At 36.6% G+C, this 18,202-nt stretch overlaps 1 protein-coding gene across 2 annotated transcripts; it reads left to right on the top strand.

Annotated features, from left to right (window-relative positions):
• Positions 1-6,210: 6,210 nt before the first annotated feature.
• Positions 6,211-17,100, top strand: LOC149234952 (protein PIN-LIKES 7-like). 2 transcript variants are annotated; one of them, XM_089372013.1, is made up of 11 exons: positions 6,211-6,430; positions 7,821-8,136; positions 8,675-8,754; positions 11,168-11,292; positions 11,684-11,805; positions 12,008-12,229; positions 12,890-13,006; positions 15,626-15,726; positions 16,039-16,091; positions 16,272-16,457; positions 16,806-17,100. In XM_089372013.1, the coding sequence occupies exons 2-11, from the start codon at positions 8,002-8,004 to the stop codon at positions 16,931-16,933; spliced, it is 1,269 nt and encodes a 422-aa protein (XP_089228139.1). In that variant the 5' UTR covers positions 6,211-6,430; positions 7,821-8,001; the 3' UTR covers positions 16,934-17,100. The 2 variants fall into 2 exon arrangements, with proteins under 2 accessions (XP_089228139.1, XP_089228140.1); XM_089372014.1 differs by lacking the exons at positions 6,211-6,430; positions 8,675-8,754 and having other exon boundaries at positions 8,015-8,136.
• Positions 17,101-18,202: the final 1,102 nt, after the last annotated feature.

The raw sequence follows: 18,202 nt of genomic DNA, 5'->3' as shown, positions 1-18,202 counted from the left end.
ATGGAACTTTTAAATTTAATTACAAACCATTTGTGTTTATGGTACATAGTAATTAGTATATAATTTTATTTTTCAAATTATTTATATTTATTGTACATAGTAATTAATAATAGAGTACACAAAAGTCAATTCTTGCCATCATTACACAATAAGAGGGGAGACATTTCGACCAATCATATTTGAGATAAATAGAAATAAATTTAATTTCATAATGTTAAATTTTGGATAGATTTTAAATTTTTGTAGTCAAAGAAAAACTAATAGCAAGTCAATGAAAAACTAAATACCTTATATCTTAGCTGGGTATAATGAAGTAGACTTTAATAGAAAGACAATTCGAACTAAACCATATACCCTACATATACAATATCTTACATTTTCTTAATGTAATAGGTATTGGATTTATTGAAAACATGATTCAACTACAAAGATAGTTGTAACCAAGAAAAGGATAAAAGATAGTTGTAATCAAGATAAGGATAATATCTTACATTTTCTTAATGTAATAAGTATTGGATTTATTGAAAACATGATGCAACTATAAAGATATTTGTAATCGAGATAAGGATAAAAGATATTTGTAATCAAGATAAGGATAATATCTTACATTTTCTTAATGTAATAGGTATTGGATTTATTGAAAATATGATTCAACTACAAAGATATTTGTAATCAAGATAAAGATAATATTTTTTTTTAAGCCAAATTATGAAGTCTCTCTTTCTAGCTAATGGAGGAAGGGGTAGTATGAAAGATCCATTTTTTTTTTAATTTTACATTATCCACCCAAGAAATAATAGAGTAATTTTTTACAAACTAATTGCAGAATAATCACAAAATAATATATTTCGAACAATTTTTTATTTTGTTTCGTCATGTAAATTGAAACATGATTCAAAGTCTTTTGAATCTTTGTCTTGCATATTGTGGTCCATTTTGCAGGATTGTTATATAATAATGGAGTAACTAGTTCCTACAATTATAAAGTGTCTCCTTTTGCTTCATCATGTGTGCATTTAAATGTTTTTCCAATAACTACTTCTCCCTCTTATGTAACCTTTTTCTTTATTTTTTTCCCCTAGGAAAAAGTCGTAATTTTATTCATATTGATAAAATTACATTTTGTAGATGCTTGAAGCATATGCATATGGCTGTCCCTGTGATGACATGAAGCAAACAGAAATAAAACACAAAAGGTCAAAAACTGTTCCTGTAAATACAGGAATACAACAAAATTGTTAAAGTTGTGTCTACAGACCTATATTTTCCTTCCTTTTTTCTTTTCTACTTTGCGCCATACTCCCGCGTTGGGTGTGGGGGCAATTAAGGCAAGCTGGTTTTCCCCTGTATACACTGATTGTTCTTTGTCCGAGTCAGATCCTTCGGGGCTGTGTGCTCTTTTGGCTCCGCTTATTTCCAGCTGTAGATCTTGCTGCCGTTCCAAGTTGTTTGGCTCCAATTTGGGTTCTTCGTTGTTTTCCTCCATCGCTTTGTCCTGTGTTCCTTGTAACTCTGTGGGTTCCGTGTTCAGTGCTTCCTCCTCCAGTGGTTCTGTATGCTGCCAGCCCTTTGGTTTCTTCTGTTGTTTCTTGTTTCCTTTAGGTTCCTTACTGGACAGAGGACATGCATATTGTAGGTGCCCTGTCTGCATGCAGCTGCGGCATCTGAATGCCGTGTTCTCGTAATCAAGTTGTTGTGTCCACAATGAATTGTTAAAGTTTAGTGTGATGTGATATGGAAGCCCTTGGCTTAGATCCACCTCGACACATATTCTGGCATATGTGAAGATTCCCCGGTTGGCTCTGTCCTCATCTATTTTTAGATGTTTTCCTAAGGAATTCCCAATGGCTGTTAATGCCTTCCGATGCCAGAAGTGCAGCGGGAGGTTATGAAGCCTTACCCAAACTGGCATTGTCGATACAACCATTTTGTTAGCATCAAAGTCCGAGAACCAGGGGGTGATAAAGAGGCCAGCATTGCCCCAAAACCAAGGCCCTTGGTTGATGATACTGTCTCGTTCCAGTTCTGTGTTGAATCTGACTATGAAGAAACCCTTAGGGCATAGATATATTTCACACTTGGGTGACCATGAAGAAAAAACCCATTGATGCAGTGCATCAGCTTTGGGCCAGTAACCATTGAATCTGCAAATAACAACATTTTGCATTAAATCTGTGTACAAATCTGTTACCTCAGGCAGTGATACAGTGAGCATGGGTGCTTCTGGCCTCTGTTCCACGATATAGGGCCCTGGAAGCTCTGCTGTGGGTGCTGGTTTGTGTTGCATTGGATCTTTCCCTTTGACTGCATCGCGGAAAGAACCTGTGTTTTTTGAGGTAGTTCCCTTGCATCCGCCTCGGAGTCTCAGGTTGAGGATGATGGTTGAATCATTAGTAACTCCATAATGCTGAAGGGTATGTAGATCCTGCAAGCAATGTCCTGAAAATAAAAGATTTTGATATGATATCGGAATGCCCAGTTTATTCTGGATCTGTTTTTTTACTTCCAGAACCTCCATGCCTTTCTTGGATTGAACACAATAGTGTTTTCCGTCTACCGATCTGATGAATATTTTCAGATCTGTCGGATCTGCCTTAACCAAGCTCTTATTTGTCTGTTTATTGTCCGGATCTGGTGGATCGATGGCGGATCTGGGGTTTGCATACCCGCCTTCCGCGTTGTTGGGCTTTCTTTCTGCTTCTGGATACATCCGTGGTGGTTCCAGTGGCAGCCATGATAGATCTGGGGCACCCGCGCTCATTACCATCCAGAACTCTGCCTCCGAGGATCGATCCGCCGTAGTTGGAAGCCAGATCCGTGGCGTTGTGACCAAATCTGTAGATCTGAACCTTGCAGTCACTGTTCCTTCGGCGTTATGCACTGATCCGGTGGCGTTGAAGGTTACTTTGGCTCTGAATGTCCAGATCTCTTCGAGCCGCAGGGCCGCAGCCATAACCGCTTTCGGCCATAACAAAACTCCTTCGTTTAGCGAGACAAACAGTTGCTGCATGGGTTCTAAGGTTTGCCGTTTGTATGCAGCCTTCAGTCTTCCTTTGCGAGCTGGAGGCAGGTCCTTCGATCCCCGGTGGCCTGCGTTTCTGGTGCAACCTTGCAGCGCCATTCGAAACCCTCGTATCGCCGCAGAGCTCACCGTCCTTTTCGAATCGTTTGTTTCCCTTTGAACCCTCCTTTTTCTTTATTACTAAAGGGATATGTGGATTTGAAGAAGTAGCATGTATCTCTTCTACTTCCTCTACTCAATTGTGTTGGATGGGGAGGGGGTTGATGGTGGTATGCGAGCTAGTTACGCCATCTTATGTCAATGTGAGGGTTTGGGGGGTGGAGGTTGTTGGGTCAGTTAATGGTTCCTCTATAGATGTTACATCCCTTTTGAGCTTCCATATGATTTCTTTTTTAACCACTATTAGGTTATGATGCCACTAATAGTGCTCTACAAGGACTTCTTTACATATGACTACTAGGTGAGATTTTTCTACTTTTCCTTAAGTGGGAGATGATTTTTTCTTTTCATGAGGCATTAGCTTGCATTATGCCCTAATTCAAAGTAAGACTACAATGGAAGACAATGTGCTCATAGTCCAAGGATTGTGTCCAAATAGAGTTCATAGTTACCAAATTTATCTTTGTTGAAAAATGTTTTGATAAGTCCATCTTGACAAAAATGTGGGCATAAATAGTGATATGTTGGTTATATGTTTCCTTGTGATTGGACTAGAATTTTACCTATGGTGTTTGTTATCCTTTTTAGAGATTGAAAGCACCAAAATATAACAGGAATAATAGGGATCCTTAACCAATCCATGGTGGTGGAGTGGAGAGGCTTTCCTTGGACACATTAAAGGTATTAGGGAACCATCACTTCATGTAAAATCTAATTCACCCGCAAATTGGAGTCCTAATTTGATCTTGTGATTTTTATCTAGTATTGAGTTGAACTCCATGATGAAACCTCTTTGGCACACAGATGGATGAATGATTCTTCTTGAAGTTTTGATTTCTAAGTTTTGGAGATTTAATGATGAAGTTTTTTTTGGCAACAACTTAAGTCCATTGAATGAATAAAGCGAGCTATGGAAGACACAAAAACATTTTGACCTTGTGCATTCTCATTAATTGCATTGGAGGGGGAAGCATTGCTTCTATCAAGTGGAGTTGCCCTTGAGAAGAGGGAATTTGTAGCATAACTCTAACTAGATTCGACATCAAAGCTTCCTTGAAAGGTTTTGGTTCATTCTTGGGCACATTTGCTATTGAAAGGTGATTTCCTTGAAAGCCTAAAGAATGCATGACATTGAAGGATGAATTTTAGTGATCCCATAATAGAGAGGGCAATGTGAAACTAGGTCAAAAACCTTAAATATGATAATTTGTGCTTGTGATTTCTTTTGTTCCTTGAAAACACTATTAGTAATCAATATATGAATATTATTTATCCACGAGGTGTAGACCAATTGATTTGTGTGGGGTTTAGTCCCCACCAGGTCATAGGTTCAAATCTCATGGGGAGGGTTTCAGGAAGGGAGTCATTTTTAGGTGAATTAAACTATTCCAAGGGGCATCCGAGCTTGACCAAACTTCGCACAATCTTGGTGATAAACATCCCACTGGTGGGTAGATCATTCTTCCATCCAACATTGGGGCTAGCCTCGGCCTAGGCTTAGCCTAATTCAAATATGTGTGTGTGTGTGTGTGTGAGGGATTTGGTAAAAGGTGAAGATATCAAATGTTTATTTAAGTTGCAATATATTTGTTCTATGTTTTAGAGGGTTTCCCGACACTCAAATATGTGTGTGTGTGTGTGTGTGAGGGATTTGGTAAAAGGTGAAGATATCAAATGTTTATTTAAGTTGCAATATATTTGTTCTATGTTTTAGAGGGTTTCCCGACACATTTTCTGGTTCAATTTGCCTATAATCTGGTATGGAGGGTTTCCCAACACATTTTCTAGTTAAATTTGCCTATAATCTGGTATGGAGGGTTTCCCAACACATTTTCTGGTTAAATTTACCTATAATCTAGTATAGATTTCTTTGAATCACGAGTTTGAGTTGTAAACTCTCCATAATCAGAATGCACCAAGGTTTTTCAAGGTGCTAAATCCATATATGCAATAAAAAACTCATTTTAAACAACAAAAAATATTGACCACAAACTAACCATCCAAAATATAACATATTTAAACAATACCCTTATTTAATTGAGAATAGCAAATTCACCCTTTTATATACTTTTTTTTTTTTTTTTAACTAAAACAAAATAAAATTTCCATCTAAATTTGCTCATTTAAATTTCATATGTTCCGGTGCTTTAGAATCGAATATAACTTTTAAATTTTTTTTCAATAATCTAATTTCTTGCCTATAAAATAAAATTATAACTTTTCAAACATTCTTATCAAAATTGGATAAACAATTCCCAAAACATAAAAGAAACATAATATACTTTTTTATTTTTAATTTCTATCTGCCATGTGTAAAGCAACACACTTAACCACATGTTTTCCTACTTAGTGGGCCCCAATCATGCATGACTAGCATTAACTCCCTTATTAATAACCATCGCTTTCAAATACTTATGATTAAGTTATTAATATAAAGTAGCGGTGTAGGTAACGCCCTGTTTAAAAATAAAAATCCAATCATAATCGATTGTTTAAAACATATTTTTTAAATTAAAAATTATGATAAAATGATTCGATAAATAAATTTTCCACGTATTGCAGAAAACTTCAACCTTTTTCTGGCCACAAAATAGAGAAAATTAGTGGAAATCTGAAGAGTTGACGTGGATGAACTTGCGTGGATGATTCGATGATAAATCTGATCACATTAGGAGTCATGGTTTGTGTTGAATTTGAGTACGCCTCAATTATTCACGTTCAGTAATGCCTTTCACTGTCCAATCTCATTTTCCCATTCAAAGAAGTCCCACCGAAAATGGAGATGTGGGGACTGGGAAATGTTTTACTCATTTAAAATGGCAATTTGAAAATTGACAGGTGACAGCCGGGATGGATTTGCCAAAGCATGCAAAACCTACAGCTATTAACGCTCATTCTAAAAATAAAATTATACAAACGATGATAAAGATTAGAAATTTCATGAAGGTATGGTGATGTTGATGCTGACGACTCAGCAATTTTGCCTGATTGATATCAGCCCACGACTATAAAGCGGAGGCATTATACTAGGAATCTCACATCCTTTGTCCACAACTCTTGTCAAATGTACCCACAGAGGTCAGAGTTGTATGTGCCCTGTTATGCTGATTCATCCTCTCAGGACAGTGTCAGATCATATCATAATATAGAGTTGATATTTATTTAAGTTTTAGGAAGATCGAAGTTGTTCATCAAAATAATTGAGAGCACTACCTCTTCATGGAGCAGATTTTCACTGCCCTGTTGCAGGTTTGTTCAATAGTCGATTCTTTTTGGCTTCAAATTTTTGTTTGTTTTTAGGTTTTGTTTTGGCCTTTTGGCTCTTTTTCTGATTCTATTTTTTCAGAGAGGACCAGGCAAGTTTCTTGTATGGTAGAATTTAGCATTACTGACTGCGGGATAGAATACAAATTTGCAAATAATTTTGGACTCTGTGAGCTGATTAATGCTGGAGACGGCTTTTTCTCTTTAAGCGTTGCAAGGGATGGGGATTTTCAGAGTAATTGACAGTCTATAACCGCTTGTTTTTTGGGCACCAACCTGATCATCCTGATTTCTGCATCTAATTAAAGGCAGAGAGCGTCATTATATATTGGACAGTGACATACTGATGCTAGAATTCAAGTAAAATATTGAAAACTTGATATCATGGGATTAGTTTTTTTCTGAAATTAAGTTATAGTCCAGAGTCGTGAGCTCATGGCTTGTGAAAGAGGTCCAAACGTCCTTCAGGGTTTGTCCACCAAAGAGACAAATTCGGGGCTATACTTAGCATTGAAAGACTGAAGAGGTTTTCGGCACTTGGCTCTTAAGCCATGTATTAGGTACATACATCTTTCCACTATTGGAAAGTAGACAGTCCTTCAATTTACAAGGATAGTGTTTTCAATGCATCTATAAGTTGTCTGCCAATATGCTTCATGCTTGACAAACTCTGCATTTGCTTGAACCTGGGACAAAGAATAACGATTGTCTCTTGTTACGTTAGATCTGTCCTAATTTTCTCATTAGAGATGTGTGAGTCTCTTTACTCTTGAGTCTTGCCCTTGGGTTGGTAGTCGGAGGTGACTGTCATTACCCTTTCAATCCTCTACAATGCTCTTTGATTCAAGGCACTCAGAAATAGGTTGCAGAAACTCAAAGAGGAAAATAAAAGTTTCTATAATCGTATAACTAGGCTCACTAGGTTCCAAGTTGCTCTGATCTCCACTGCTGGGTGCTCCACACATGGTACAGGGGGCCATAATAGAGCAAATGAAAGGAAACCCGATCCCCTAGAGAGGAATTTCATCCCAGGAGAATAGGTTAGGAGCATGAACGCTGCTTCGGCCCCAGTATTCTCTCTTTGGTTTTCATCTTTGATACAAGGATGCAGCCTACAAAAACGGTGTTTAAAGTAGAAGTCTACAAATTTTAGGTCTTGATGTAATTTGCATAATTATTTAGCTCTGTGGAAGTGAAGGGCCATCTGGAAGTAATTTATGCCATTTTCTGTAGTTGTTGTTCCTTCTAGATTACAAGGACTGAATTTGTCGTTTCTTTATTCCTCAATTGAATGAGAAAGTCATCTGCTTAGTTTTTCCTTTGATAGCTCATGTTGGTCTTAGAATAAGCTAACATATTATCTGTCTACTTTCAGGCATCGTCCTTCTCTTCTATTCGATTTCATACACTGTTTTAGTCAGGGGCCTCACCAAAGATATAATAGACTTGCAATTGCTATGGTGTTATAGAAAGTGAATCAAGGCGTAAAGAGGCATTGATTCAGTACGACTAAAGTATTCATTAAAAACCTGAGGGGAAGGAACAAAGAAGACAGGATGGCATTCTGGGACCTTCTATCTGTGGCATCCATGCCAGTTGTGAAGATTCTTTTGATAAGTCTTCTCGGGGCTGTTTTGTCAACTCGATATGTAGGCGTGCTAACTGATGAATCTCGAAAAAGTTTAAATAAGGTAAGGGATCATAAACTCTGAGACATCCAACATTCATATTGGATTCATACAATCATTTTAAATTGGGATTATATCCTCTAAAATGGGAACTATGACTAATACTATAGCGTGGCTTTTCATAAAAGGTTGTATATTTTGTAAAGTCTAACCTTTTCCATAAAGATACTGATGACTAGCTATTAGTTTGGAATATAGGAACTTAAGCTTGTACCATGCCTGAGGAGTTGTTAATCGTAAATGGCTTTGCACATTTAATGCTGTTTGAATGACAATGTCACCTTCAACTAATATTGTGTTGTTGGGATTAGATTGTAAAGACCTCTTTTCTGTTCTTGTTGGTATAATAGACTGAAAAAACATAAATAAACAGAGGAAAAAAAGAAGAGGAAGATACTCTGCCAATAAGATATGCTTATGAGAGTTAACAATCCAGGGGGAAGGACTGAGTACAGAATAATTTAATTCATTCAAGACCACAGAAGTGGCCTATCAGAAGTTTTACTTGCATGATCACAGAATTTTGTGTGCCACTCAACAGGTCATCTTTGTTGTATTTACACCAGCTCTTATGTTTTCCAACCTGGCACAGTCGGTGACATTTGAAGATCTCATTTCCTGGTATGTAATATTTTTAATTTCCAGCTGTGCTTTGGTTGCAAGGAGGGCTTCTTTTATTCTTAGGTTGTTTGTGATACTAATAAATTAGTTTTTTCAAACAGAAGTGGGATTCTACCATGTACAACCCCCTTTGATATGAAATTTTCATAAACAGATAGTAATATGGTAAAATATTTCTTATTAGCTCAAATTGGAAAAAAGGCAAACTTTGAGGACATATAGAACACTTGTTAACCTTTAAAAGTTTTGAACATTTATTGGCTACACATGGTTTGCTTGGTTTATTCCTTAAATGCTTAAATGGCCTAGCACTTTGAGTTTGATCAAATACAATCAGGAAAAGAATAACCTGAGAGTATATTCCTAAGTTGCATGAAACGCCGAAATGTCTCAGAGTTTCTGAAATGGGTACGTTTAGAAACGTCACCTCCCAAAAATGGAAACGTCAGGCAAAACATCGGTCGAAACATCATATATGTAGATATATATAAAATTATTTTTATAAATAAGTGAATAACACATTATCTTGCAAGAAAAAAAGGAATAAGAACCATAGATGACAATTTAGAAGGAAAACGAAGTCTATATTAACTGTCATAGATGATTACATGATCGCTGAGTTTCGGCCAAGTTTCGGGTATGGGTACGACCCGAAACGTCGGGTTCCTAGAAGTTTCGTGCAACATAGGTATATTCTGAATGGGATGTGGAAGCTATAGTTCGTGTAGAGACAAAAATGATTTTGCCATCTCCCAGTCAGCAGATATTTTGTTGTCCAGAGACCATTTTCTATGGGATTTGAGACACAATTTTTAAATGATTGACCAGATGATAGAGTAAACTGTTAGCATGGAACATAAAAACTAGCCATGTTGCATTATTATAGTGTTATACATAGTGAGTTTGAACTTTAACTTTTAGCTATAAAAATAACCTAATCTAATATTTAATAGTTGTGATATGATGTTGGACAAAAAAGCAGTTTTCCATGGCAGACCTTGAGTATTCGTCTAAAGGTATATCGCAGGCTTGATTTATTGATAGGATTGGGAAACAACCAAGATAGTTGGGAGGTGTGCTTAGCAGAATGAACAGATTTGCTTATGCCCAACTATTGCACTAACTTCAGAAGTAACTGAAGTATGGGATGTTTCTTGGGGCAGCGAGGGTAATAATAACTGAAGTTTTGATGAAAAACTGAAAATAAAATCAACCTTACAGTTCACGGAGACATTAGGATTTCTTACTACTACGTACGTTGTAGTTTTCCTTGTGATTTTCGTATTCTTGTGCCAAAAATTTTCGAATTATAGAAAAAGAAGAATCACATTAAAGTGATGAGGATGCTACTTCTATAATGTAAATTCAGTGATGTTTGTTTCCTTGAGGAAATAAGCTCAAGTAATTGTTCTGTTGGAAAACACAATATCTAGAAGAATGAGTGAGCTTCCTACAGGGAAAGTTATTGGTGCAGTCACTTCTGTCAAAATCATGGCCATCACAACCAAAAAAATAAAAAACTAGCACTGAGAAGAGGTGGTTTTACTTGAACAATAGGCTAGAAGATGGAAGATTGATTGGGCAACTCATAATTCTAATTTCCTACAACTTTATATGAATAATGAAAGTAGTGCAAAATTGACTGATCTACACCTTGGAATTTGGTCCTATGCATTACTTTTGGTCTGGAGGGTACATGGGGAGTCTATGGGATTTCTGACATAAGATGAAGGATAAAACCTTCTCCAATGCACAGAGTCCTTCTGAAAGAACATGCAAGGAATAAGGTGCCATCTCGAAGGCCTTGATCTAACCTTGAGTTGTTTCAGATACTTGGTTGGCTATAGGATAATCGAGAGGTTTTTGACCATTAGATTATAATTGAAACATTGCTAATTCACAAAAGGGACTTTTAGTAGACAATAACTTGCAAAAAAGTTTATTTCACTTGGTCCTGAAGAAATCAAAGAAAACTCTGTGTTCAAGTCATTTTGTAAAGGTCTGGGACCATAGTCAAGCACAGTAATCTTGTGCATGTTGACTAGATTACAAGTTTGTCACCAATTTTAGGGGGATAAGTCTTGATGAATTTGAATCAAATTCTTGCAGAAATTGTTCTTCAGCCAGGCCGAGAAAATTAGGCATTTGCTTGGAAAATAGATGCTATTTTTTAAATGTTCCTTCAAGATTCTACTGTGAAGGTGTATATATTAGTATTCCTATGTGCCACCTTCTTAAACCACATGTAAACTGTACATCTTCTGAAACCCACTAGATACTGTTTTCTGCTAGCTTTCATTTCTGGAAAAGAAGAATTTTTATCTTCTGGAGTAACTAGCATTTGTTTCATATCATGGTATTACTCAAGTTGCCTTGTTATTTCCTTAAAGTTAACTGTCTTTGTCGTTTTCAGGTGGTCCATGCCATTAAATGTTTTTCTTACATTTTTCATTGGAGCTATCCTCGGATGGATTGTTGTGAAAATAACCAACCCTCCAGGATATTTAAAGGGCGTAGTTGTTGCAAACTGCTGTTCCGGTAGGTGTACTTCTGTTCCATTGTGCAGTTTTGAATATTTATAGAATAGTTGATTTTGGATGTAAACTTAGGGAAGGACAGTGGAGCAACTGAATGCATGTTCTGTGTGATACTGATAACAAATATGTTAGAAGCTAGGTTGATCTTTTGGTCTATTGATTCATAATGATCTTGTTATTTCAAAAATAGGGTGTTATGATCTATTATCCATCTGTGAAATAGTATAAAGAGTGATTCTTAACTAATTTGAAATTGTCTCAGTTAATTAATTTTCATAAACAGTTTCACTCAAGGATGGAAGCAGATTACATTTTTAGAATTTGCCATGCTGAAATTATAAACTAATGGAACTGCCTCCTCAATAACATTGTCAAATATTAATTGTATACAGGAAACTTGGGAAATCTTCTCCTCATCGTTGTTCCTTCATTGTGTCAAGAACGGGGAAGTCCCTTTGGAGAACCCAGTGTTTGCAAAGTAAATGGGGCAGCATATGCTTCATTTTCGATGGCGGTATAATTCTAACTAGATTTTAATCCCCCAGACTTTAAATTTAGTATTTTCAATGCTTCTTTATAATTAGAAACCCAAATGTGCTTACTTCCACACTTCAGGAGTTTATTTCCTACGAATTATGTTCAAATTTCTGTAGCAGATAAATACAAGCAGGGTGTCTCTTCGTTAATTTCTGATGCATTTTAAATTGGCTTTCCAGCTTGGCAGTATCTTCATATGGACTTATACCTACAATCTCATACGATCATCAGCAAAAATTCATGAAAAGGAATTAGAAAATGGACTTGACGAGAAGATCCCAAATAATGATTATTTGAGTGCTGGAGAAACATCTAAACTTTTGCAGACAATCCAAATTATTCCAGAGGTGCCAAGCTCTGGAGGAGATTATCCTTCTGATGAGCAGAAGGCAAATGGCATGGTAAGTATTTCATGGCCATTCAAGAAGTTTAATCAAGATGTAGGGATATGCATTCTGAACTTTTTATGTTATGGTTTGGCATTATTCTAGCATTTGTTGAAGTCATCTTGATGCTTTTGCAACATCTTCAAAATGAAGTTGGGTTGTGTATCCATTGCAATCTTGCCTCACCTTCTTAATTAGAAAATCTTGATCACCTTCACAAATGCTAATGTGTACAAGATTTATACCCATCATTGAACATATACCATGGTTTAAGAAATTTGGATTTGGAAGTGCCTATATCCCAAGAAAATTTATTAAGGGTGAGAATTTTTTTGTTAGAGTTAGAAATTTTTCCTCAAAGTGGGAATAGTCCTATCACAGACATTGGAAGTCCCGCTCAGGCGCACAACTTCTTTTAGGTAAAAAATTGTTGCATATTCGAGCAGGATTATCCTCTTATGCATCATTTCAATTTCACTGAATGCCCTCAGAGAGAAAAATGAAGCTGTTAACTTTAGTTAATTAGAATTTGCTGTTGATGGGAAAGGCACAAATCCAATATGCAGAATATATAATCATCTCTATAGTTTCAACATTATGTTCTCAAGCATTTGTGCTTAATCGTTAATGTTTTCTGGATCAGACTGACTAATATCTGTCCTGCTTTGCTTGTAGGCGGTGTTCCATTCCTCCAGCTGTTTTCAAGAGTCACTCGGAAAAGTTAAATGCTACATGAAAGAAACTGGAAATCTAATCCTTGAGGAGTTAAAAGAACCTCCCACTATTGGTGTGGTAAGTCGTGCAGATATCCATGTAGATGGCTTTCCTTTAATATTTGTTGTTCTGTACAGTTACGAATGCAGTTAAACTTATAAAGGAATTGCTTGAAATTTGATGTTTATCCTGGGTTATTAGATAGACTTACATCTTACAGAAAAGCAACTATATTGTCAAAATAAGAAATTGGCCTATTGAAACAATGTTGCAGGGTTATGGGAATGCATACTAGTCCCAGGTGTTGAATCCCATTAGAAAAGAAAAAATTAGTTGCTGATAAACATATTTAAACAACAAAAACGTCAAGGGGAAATAGGTTAAAGACTTAAAAACTCTGGGCTACCTACCCAACGAAAAAACACTTAAAATAACAAGTGAGGCAAAACTATTTTTTCACTCCTTTTGATTGGGTGCCCCTCATCTGAAGTATTTGTGTATTTAATAAGCAGCAAAGTAGGATTTTTCCTCGCAGAGAGTTTCTAATCAATAGTGAGCAGTGTGTGAGAACCAATTTTTTTTCCTCGGCAGTGGGCATTTTAGAGCAGCAGGTTCCCACATATTTTTATTCTTTGAAAATTTTTCACTAGCAGTGGGTTTTGTCAGCCATTGTCTCTCATACATTCATTTTTCTTTTCCTTTATACGAACCTGTCAACTGGTAATGCTAGCATTGGTCAAACTCACAGATCAACAATGGAAGGCCCATGGATGCAGCCCAAGACTTTCCTGATGATGAGAATAATGTTACTAATAGTGGAGGGTCCTCCACAATCACATCAAGTTCACTGCATTCATTAGACACTAAAGGCTCTTCTTGTATGTACTATGAAGAGACCATTGACAGATGCAATTGTTGATATGGTTGATATCAAGGGTGAGGCGGGTGTTGATCTTGCTTTAGCAAGGCTTTTCTTTGCATGTAGCGTCCCATTTGATGTGGCCTGTTACCCTAGTTTGAGCAAATGGTGTTGTGCTATTGGTGATGGGTTTGCAGGGTATAAAGCACCCTAGCTATGAGAGGCTTTGCTCAGTCTTGCTTGACAAGGAGAAAGAGTGAATTGAGAAGATTATAGGCCCTTTGATGGTGTCATGGAGCGTTGATGGATGTTCTATTGTGATGGTTGGATAGACACAGGAAATCATCCACTTTTGAACATCATTGTATCTTCAATATCTGGTTCCTGTATTCTGAGGGCAACTGTATGTTCAGGGGAAAATAAAAATGCTCTCTTCTTGAGGGACTAGTTATGTGAAGTCATTGATGAGATAGGGCCATCTAACGTTGTGCAAGTTCTGATAGAGTCAACTATCATTAGCAAAGCTGTAGAGTTGATGGTCCAAGAACAATACACACATATTTTTGTATGCGATGCTATGTGCATCCATCAACTAGTGCAGGAAAGGGCATTGGAAAAACAACTTGGATTTCCGAGTTAACTGAAGATGGCCAAAGATCCAGATGTTTATATCTAACCATCACCAATCATATGCCATTTTCCAAAAGTTTGTGATGGTGGAGTTGCTTGAGCCAGCTGATACTAGATTTGTTTCATACTACATTCTTCTTCAATGACTATGGGAGGTAAAAGGGGGTTTATGGACCACCATTATCAGTGACACATGGGCACCGTCGAGGCAATCTTCATCAGACATTGCCATTGAGGTGAGGCATAAGATTCTCGCTGATCATTTCCTGGATGATGTTAAGTTTATAGTTGATTTCATTGAACCACTATGTGATATGGTCTGCTACATGGATATAAATAGATGATGTTAAGGAGAGCAATGCATACACGAGCACAAGAAAAAATTTATTACACCTCTCCTTGTGGCATCTTATGCCTTGAATCCGATATGAGATATTGAAGAAACAATCCCCCTTTCAAAAAATATTGGTAATGGAGATATTCTTGACTACAGTGAGTAGGATTTGTCCTAAGAGAGGAGGCATCCATCATCAGGTATGAGTTCGCTTGATTTTTATGTGGACAAGGTGAGTTTGGCGCAAGTGAGGCTAAGTATAATAGGCATGTTGGCATGGATCCAATAGATTGGTGGGCACTTCATGGTGGACATGTCACAAAGTTGGAAAATATTTGCTATACAATTTCTCGCAGAAGTAGCTAGACTTGGAAATAATGCTTACATTAGTAAATAGGTAGATTTGGTTTGTTGGTTGGTTGGACTGTTGAGATATTTTCTCAACAAACAATCTCTTAGTTTAGAAATTGTTGGATCTCATAAACACCATATATACATGATGTAATTGTGTGATTTTAGCGTGTAATAGAAAAATATTTTTGTGTTTGCCCTGTGCATGAACTTATGAGGGCAATTGTACTCTATGGTGTTTTTCACTCGATGAAGAGAAAAACATCGGGATCAAAGATGTAAGAAAATCTGGTTTACATTCACAATGGCCTTCAATTCTCTTTCCAGAAAAACCAAGGGTGCTAGGAAGGCTCTTTTAAGTAATGGGACTAATTTACAGATGGTGTGCAATATCTCTCTCCCATAGCCTTTGCTATCCAAGGAAGTTGGTGGAGTTGGACTTGGGAATCTAGATATCTATGTTTCGAATAAAAGTTGATTCATGTCATTGTCTTCTAATCTAATGTTCTATTGGTTATTGCAGGCTGCAGGATTTATTGTTGGAGCAATCCCACAAGTAAAGGCTTTATTTGTTGGTGTATCTTCTCCTCTTCGAGTGATCCAAGATTCCATTTCTTTACTGGGGTATGCATCTCACCAGTCTTTAGTAATCCATCTTGTGCATTGTTGTATTTGATTTATAATAATCAGTGAACATTGCAGTTGATACCTTCGATAGGTCATGCTTCAATGTATACCATTAAAAAAATAAGCAACCAGTTTTTGTATCAGTTTATTTTCTTTCTTCTCAGTTTTTTTTTCTCAAATGTATACCTTACTGACCATTTCAGCATTTATTGATAGGTGGTTGTTTGGAACCAATATGATTTGCTGGAATTAAGTATTTACATGTACATAAATATCTGATCAGTGATTGTCTGTGTGTCTTTGGTACAGAGATGGAACCATCCCAGGCATCATCCTTGTAATGGGAGGAAATTTAGTCAAAGGTACTCTGCATTTGGCTTGAAGATATTTTTTAGTAAAGATGTGGTATTGCTGTTCAATCTAGATATGAAAGCTTTTAATTTTGCCAATGTTAACAATGTGTTTTAATGAACAGTAATATGTTTTCTTTTCCTTTTCATTTTAAAATGATTGTATAATCTAATGCATGGCTATCCTTGCAGGTTTAAGATCTTCAAAGTTAAGACCTTGGGTTATTGTGTTGGTTGTCTTTGTGAAGTTCATGTTACTTCCATTGATTGGAATATTCGTAGTTAAAGGAGCATCCAATCTTGGGTTATTGCCAGAAGATCCATTGTATCACTTTGTACTGATGGTCCAATACACAGTCCCACCTGCTATGAATATTGGTTAGTATCACGGTTCACACATCTGAACATACATGCGGTTCTAATTTCAACTTAGCATAAGATTTTCATTACGACTATCCTAATAGTTATTTTGACAGCTTAGTTTTGTTTTTGTTAATTTGAGGTGGTCCTATAATGGGAGATGTTATAGTCATTCCTATTTTATTATTTGATGAAAGACTGAAAACTTTTAAAAGTTAAGACTTAGCTGGTTACACCCGAATCAAGCAACTTCTCGTATGCAAACAATTCTATTTTGGCCAAAATATATTTTTAATTGTCTAGTCTTGCGTCCAATAAGCATATTTGTTCTTTCTGTCTGACAGGTGTGTATTTGTGTCGATGCAGGAACAATGGCACAATTATTCAATGTGGGGGAACAAGAGTGCTCTGTGCTTTTCTTATGGACTTATCTCCTGGCAGCCATTGCCATCACCTTCTGGTCAACAGTATATATGTGGATACTGTTTCCATAATTTTTTTGGAACTTCATTTTGTCAAGCTCATTGGTTGCATTATTAATCCGCTTCAACCAATGTTGAAGAGCTATTAGTCTTGACTCTTAATTGGTTCCATTCATTCGTTATATTTATACAATGCATTATTTAAATTCCCTTTTAAGAATATGATTCATATTCTTCCCGCTTGGAATCGATTAATATTTCTCTGCAAATGAATATATTCTTACAAACAATAAATAAATCCATCTAAGACCTGCTATTCATGGGGAAAACGATAAACTCGAATCAGCTGTTTAGATCATTTTTCTAATTACTATGTAGTATCTCAGTGTGTTTGGATTGGCATTCAACTCATACCAAATGATGTTCTCCACACTGATTAATGAAAATTAGTTTTTGAATGCCTATTAGTGTTACAGGCAAGATCGTGATAGATGTGAGTTGCATCAGAGAAAACCAAGGGCTAGCATGATATTATCATGATTTGTATTAGAGCCAGCTAAAATATTATTTGCTCCAACCTTTGCAATCCGCTCCTTATGTGCTTCTTTGCAGTCCACTCCCTTATGTGCTTCTGTCACAGTAGACTAAGCATTTGCAAGACAGCATGTAGCATATTGATCTCCAGTTTTTCTATATCTTAACCACAACTATGGTTGGTTTCAACATTGCCCCATCTCGTTTTTCCACATATAGTAGTTGGTATACCATTTACCATGACCCTTCCATGATGTAAGAACTTATCGTTAGTTTTATCTGTTGCTTTGCCCTGCAGCATGGTGCTCTCAGCAGATCTGTACAACATAGATTACTATGCAGCATGATATTCTGTGGATGAAGGCAGAGCACTAGATAAGACTATGAGGATATGCATGTATGTGCCGGCATTACGAAGTGTTATTTTTATATTTAGTTAAGCTGTTGTTCCACTAGATCTCCAGTTTTAGGAAAAGCACTAATCCCAAGAAGAGAGCGCTGCTTTGTTTTATTGACTATTCCTGGGAGGTGTAGTTGACTTGAGTCTTGAACACTGAAGTGCATGTGTTCACTTATGTTTTGAACCCTAATCAAGGCATCTAGGGTTAGGGTCTTGCTTATCTAGGGGGGTGCACTAGTCCGCATTCTTTGTAAATCCTCTTTTCTTATTCTATAAAAGCAAGAGGGAGCTCCACTGTTAGAAAATGAGTTTTGTCTTCGTTAGTGATTAGGAAGTTTGTTGTAGTTTTTCTTTGAGTTAATAAAGAGTGATGTGATTGATTGCTACAATACTGTAGTTTCCTGTTT

This window comes from Pinus tabuliformis, chromosome 8 (assembly GCF_031772625.1).
Source record: "Pinus tabuliformis cultivar Carrire ecotype Pingquan chromosome 8, CPIR1, whole genome shotgun sequence".
NCBI classification, from domain to species: domain Eukaryota; kingdom Viridiplantae; phylum Streptophyta; class Pinopsida; order Pinales; family Pinaceae; genus Pinus; species Pinus tabuliformis.
Note: the sequence above shows the minus strand (reverse complement) of the source record. Positions and strands in the feature narration are given on the sequence as shown.

Coding starts and splice junctions, on each gene's coding strand:
- LOC149234952 (XM_089372013.1), top strand. CDS start 8,002: ATGGCATTCTGGGACCTTCTATCTGTGGCATCCATGCCAGTTGTGAAG. Junction 8,137..8,674: donor CTCGAAAAAGTTTAAATAAG/GTAAGGGATCAT, acceptor GCCACTCAACAG/GTCATCTTTGTTGTATTTAC. Junction 16,458..16,805: donor CCCACCTGCTATGAATATTG/GTTAGTATCACG, acceptor GTGTCGATGCAG/GAACAATGGCACAATTATTC.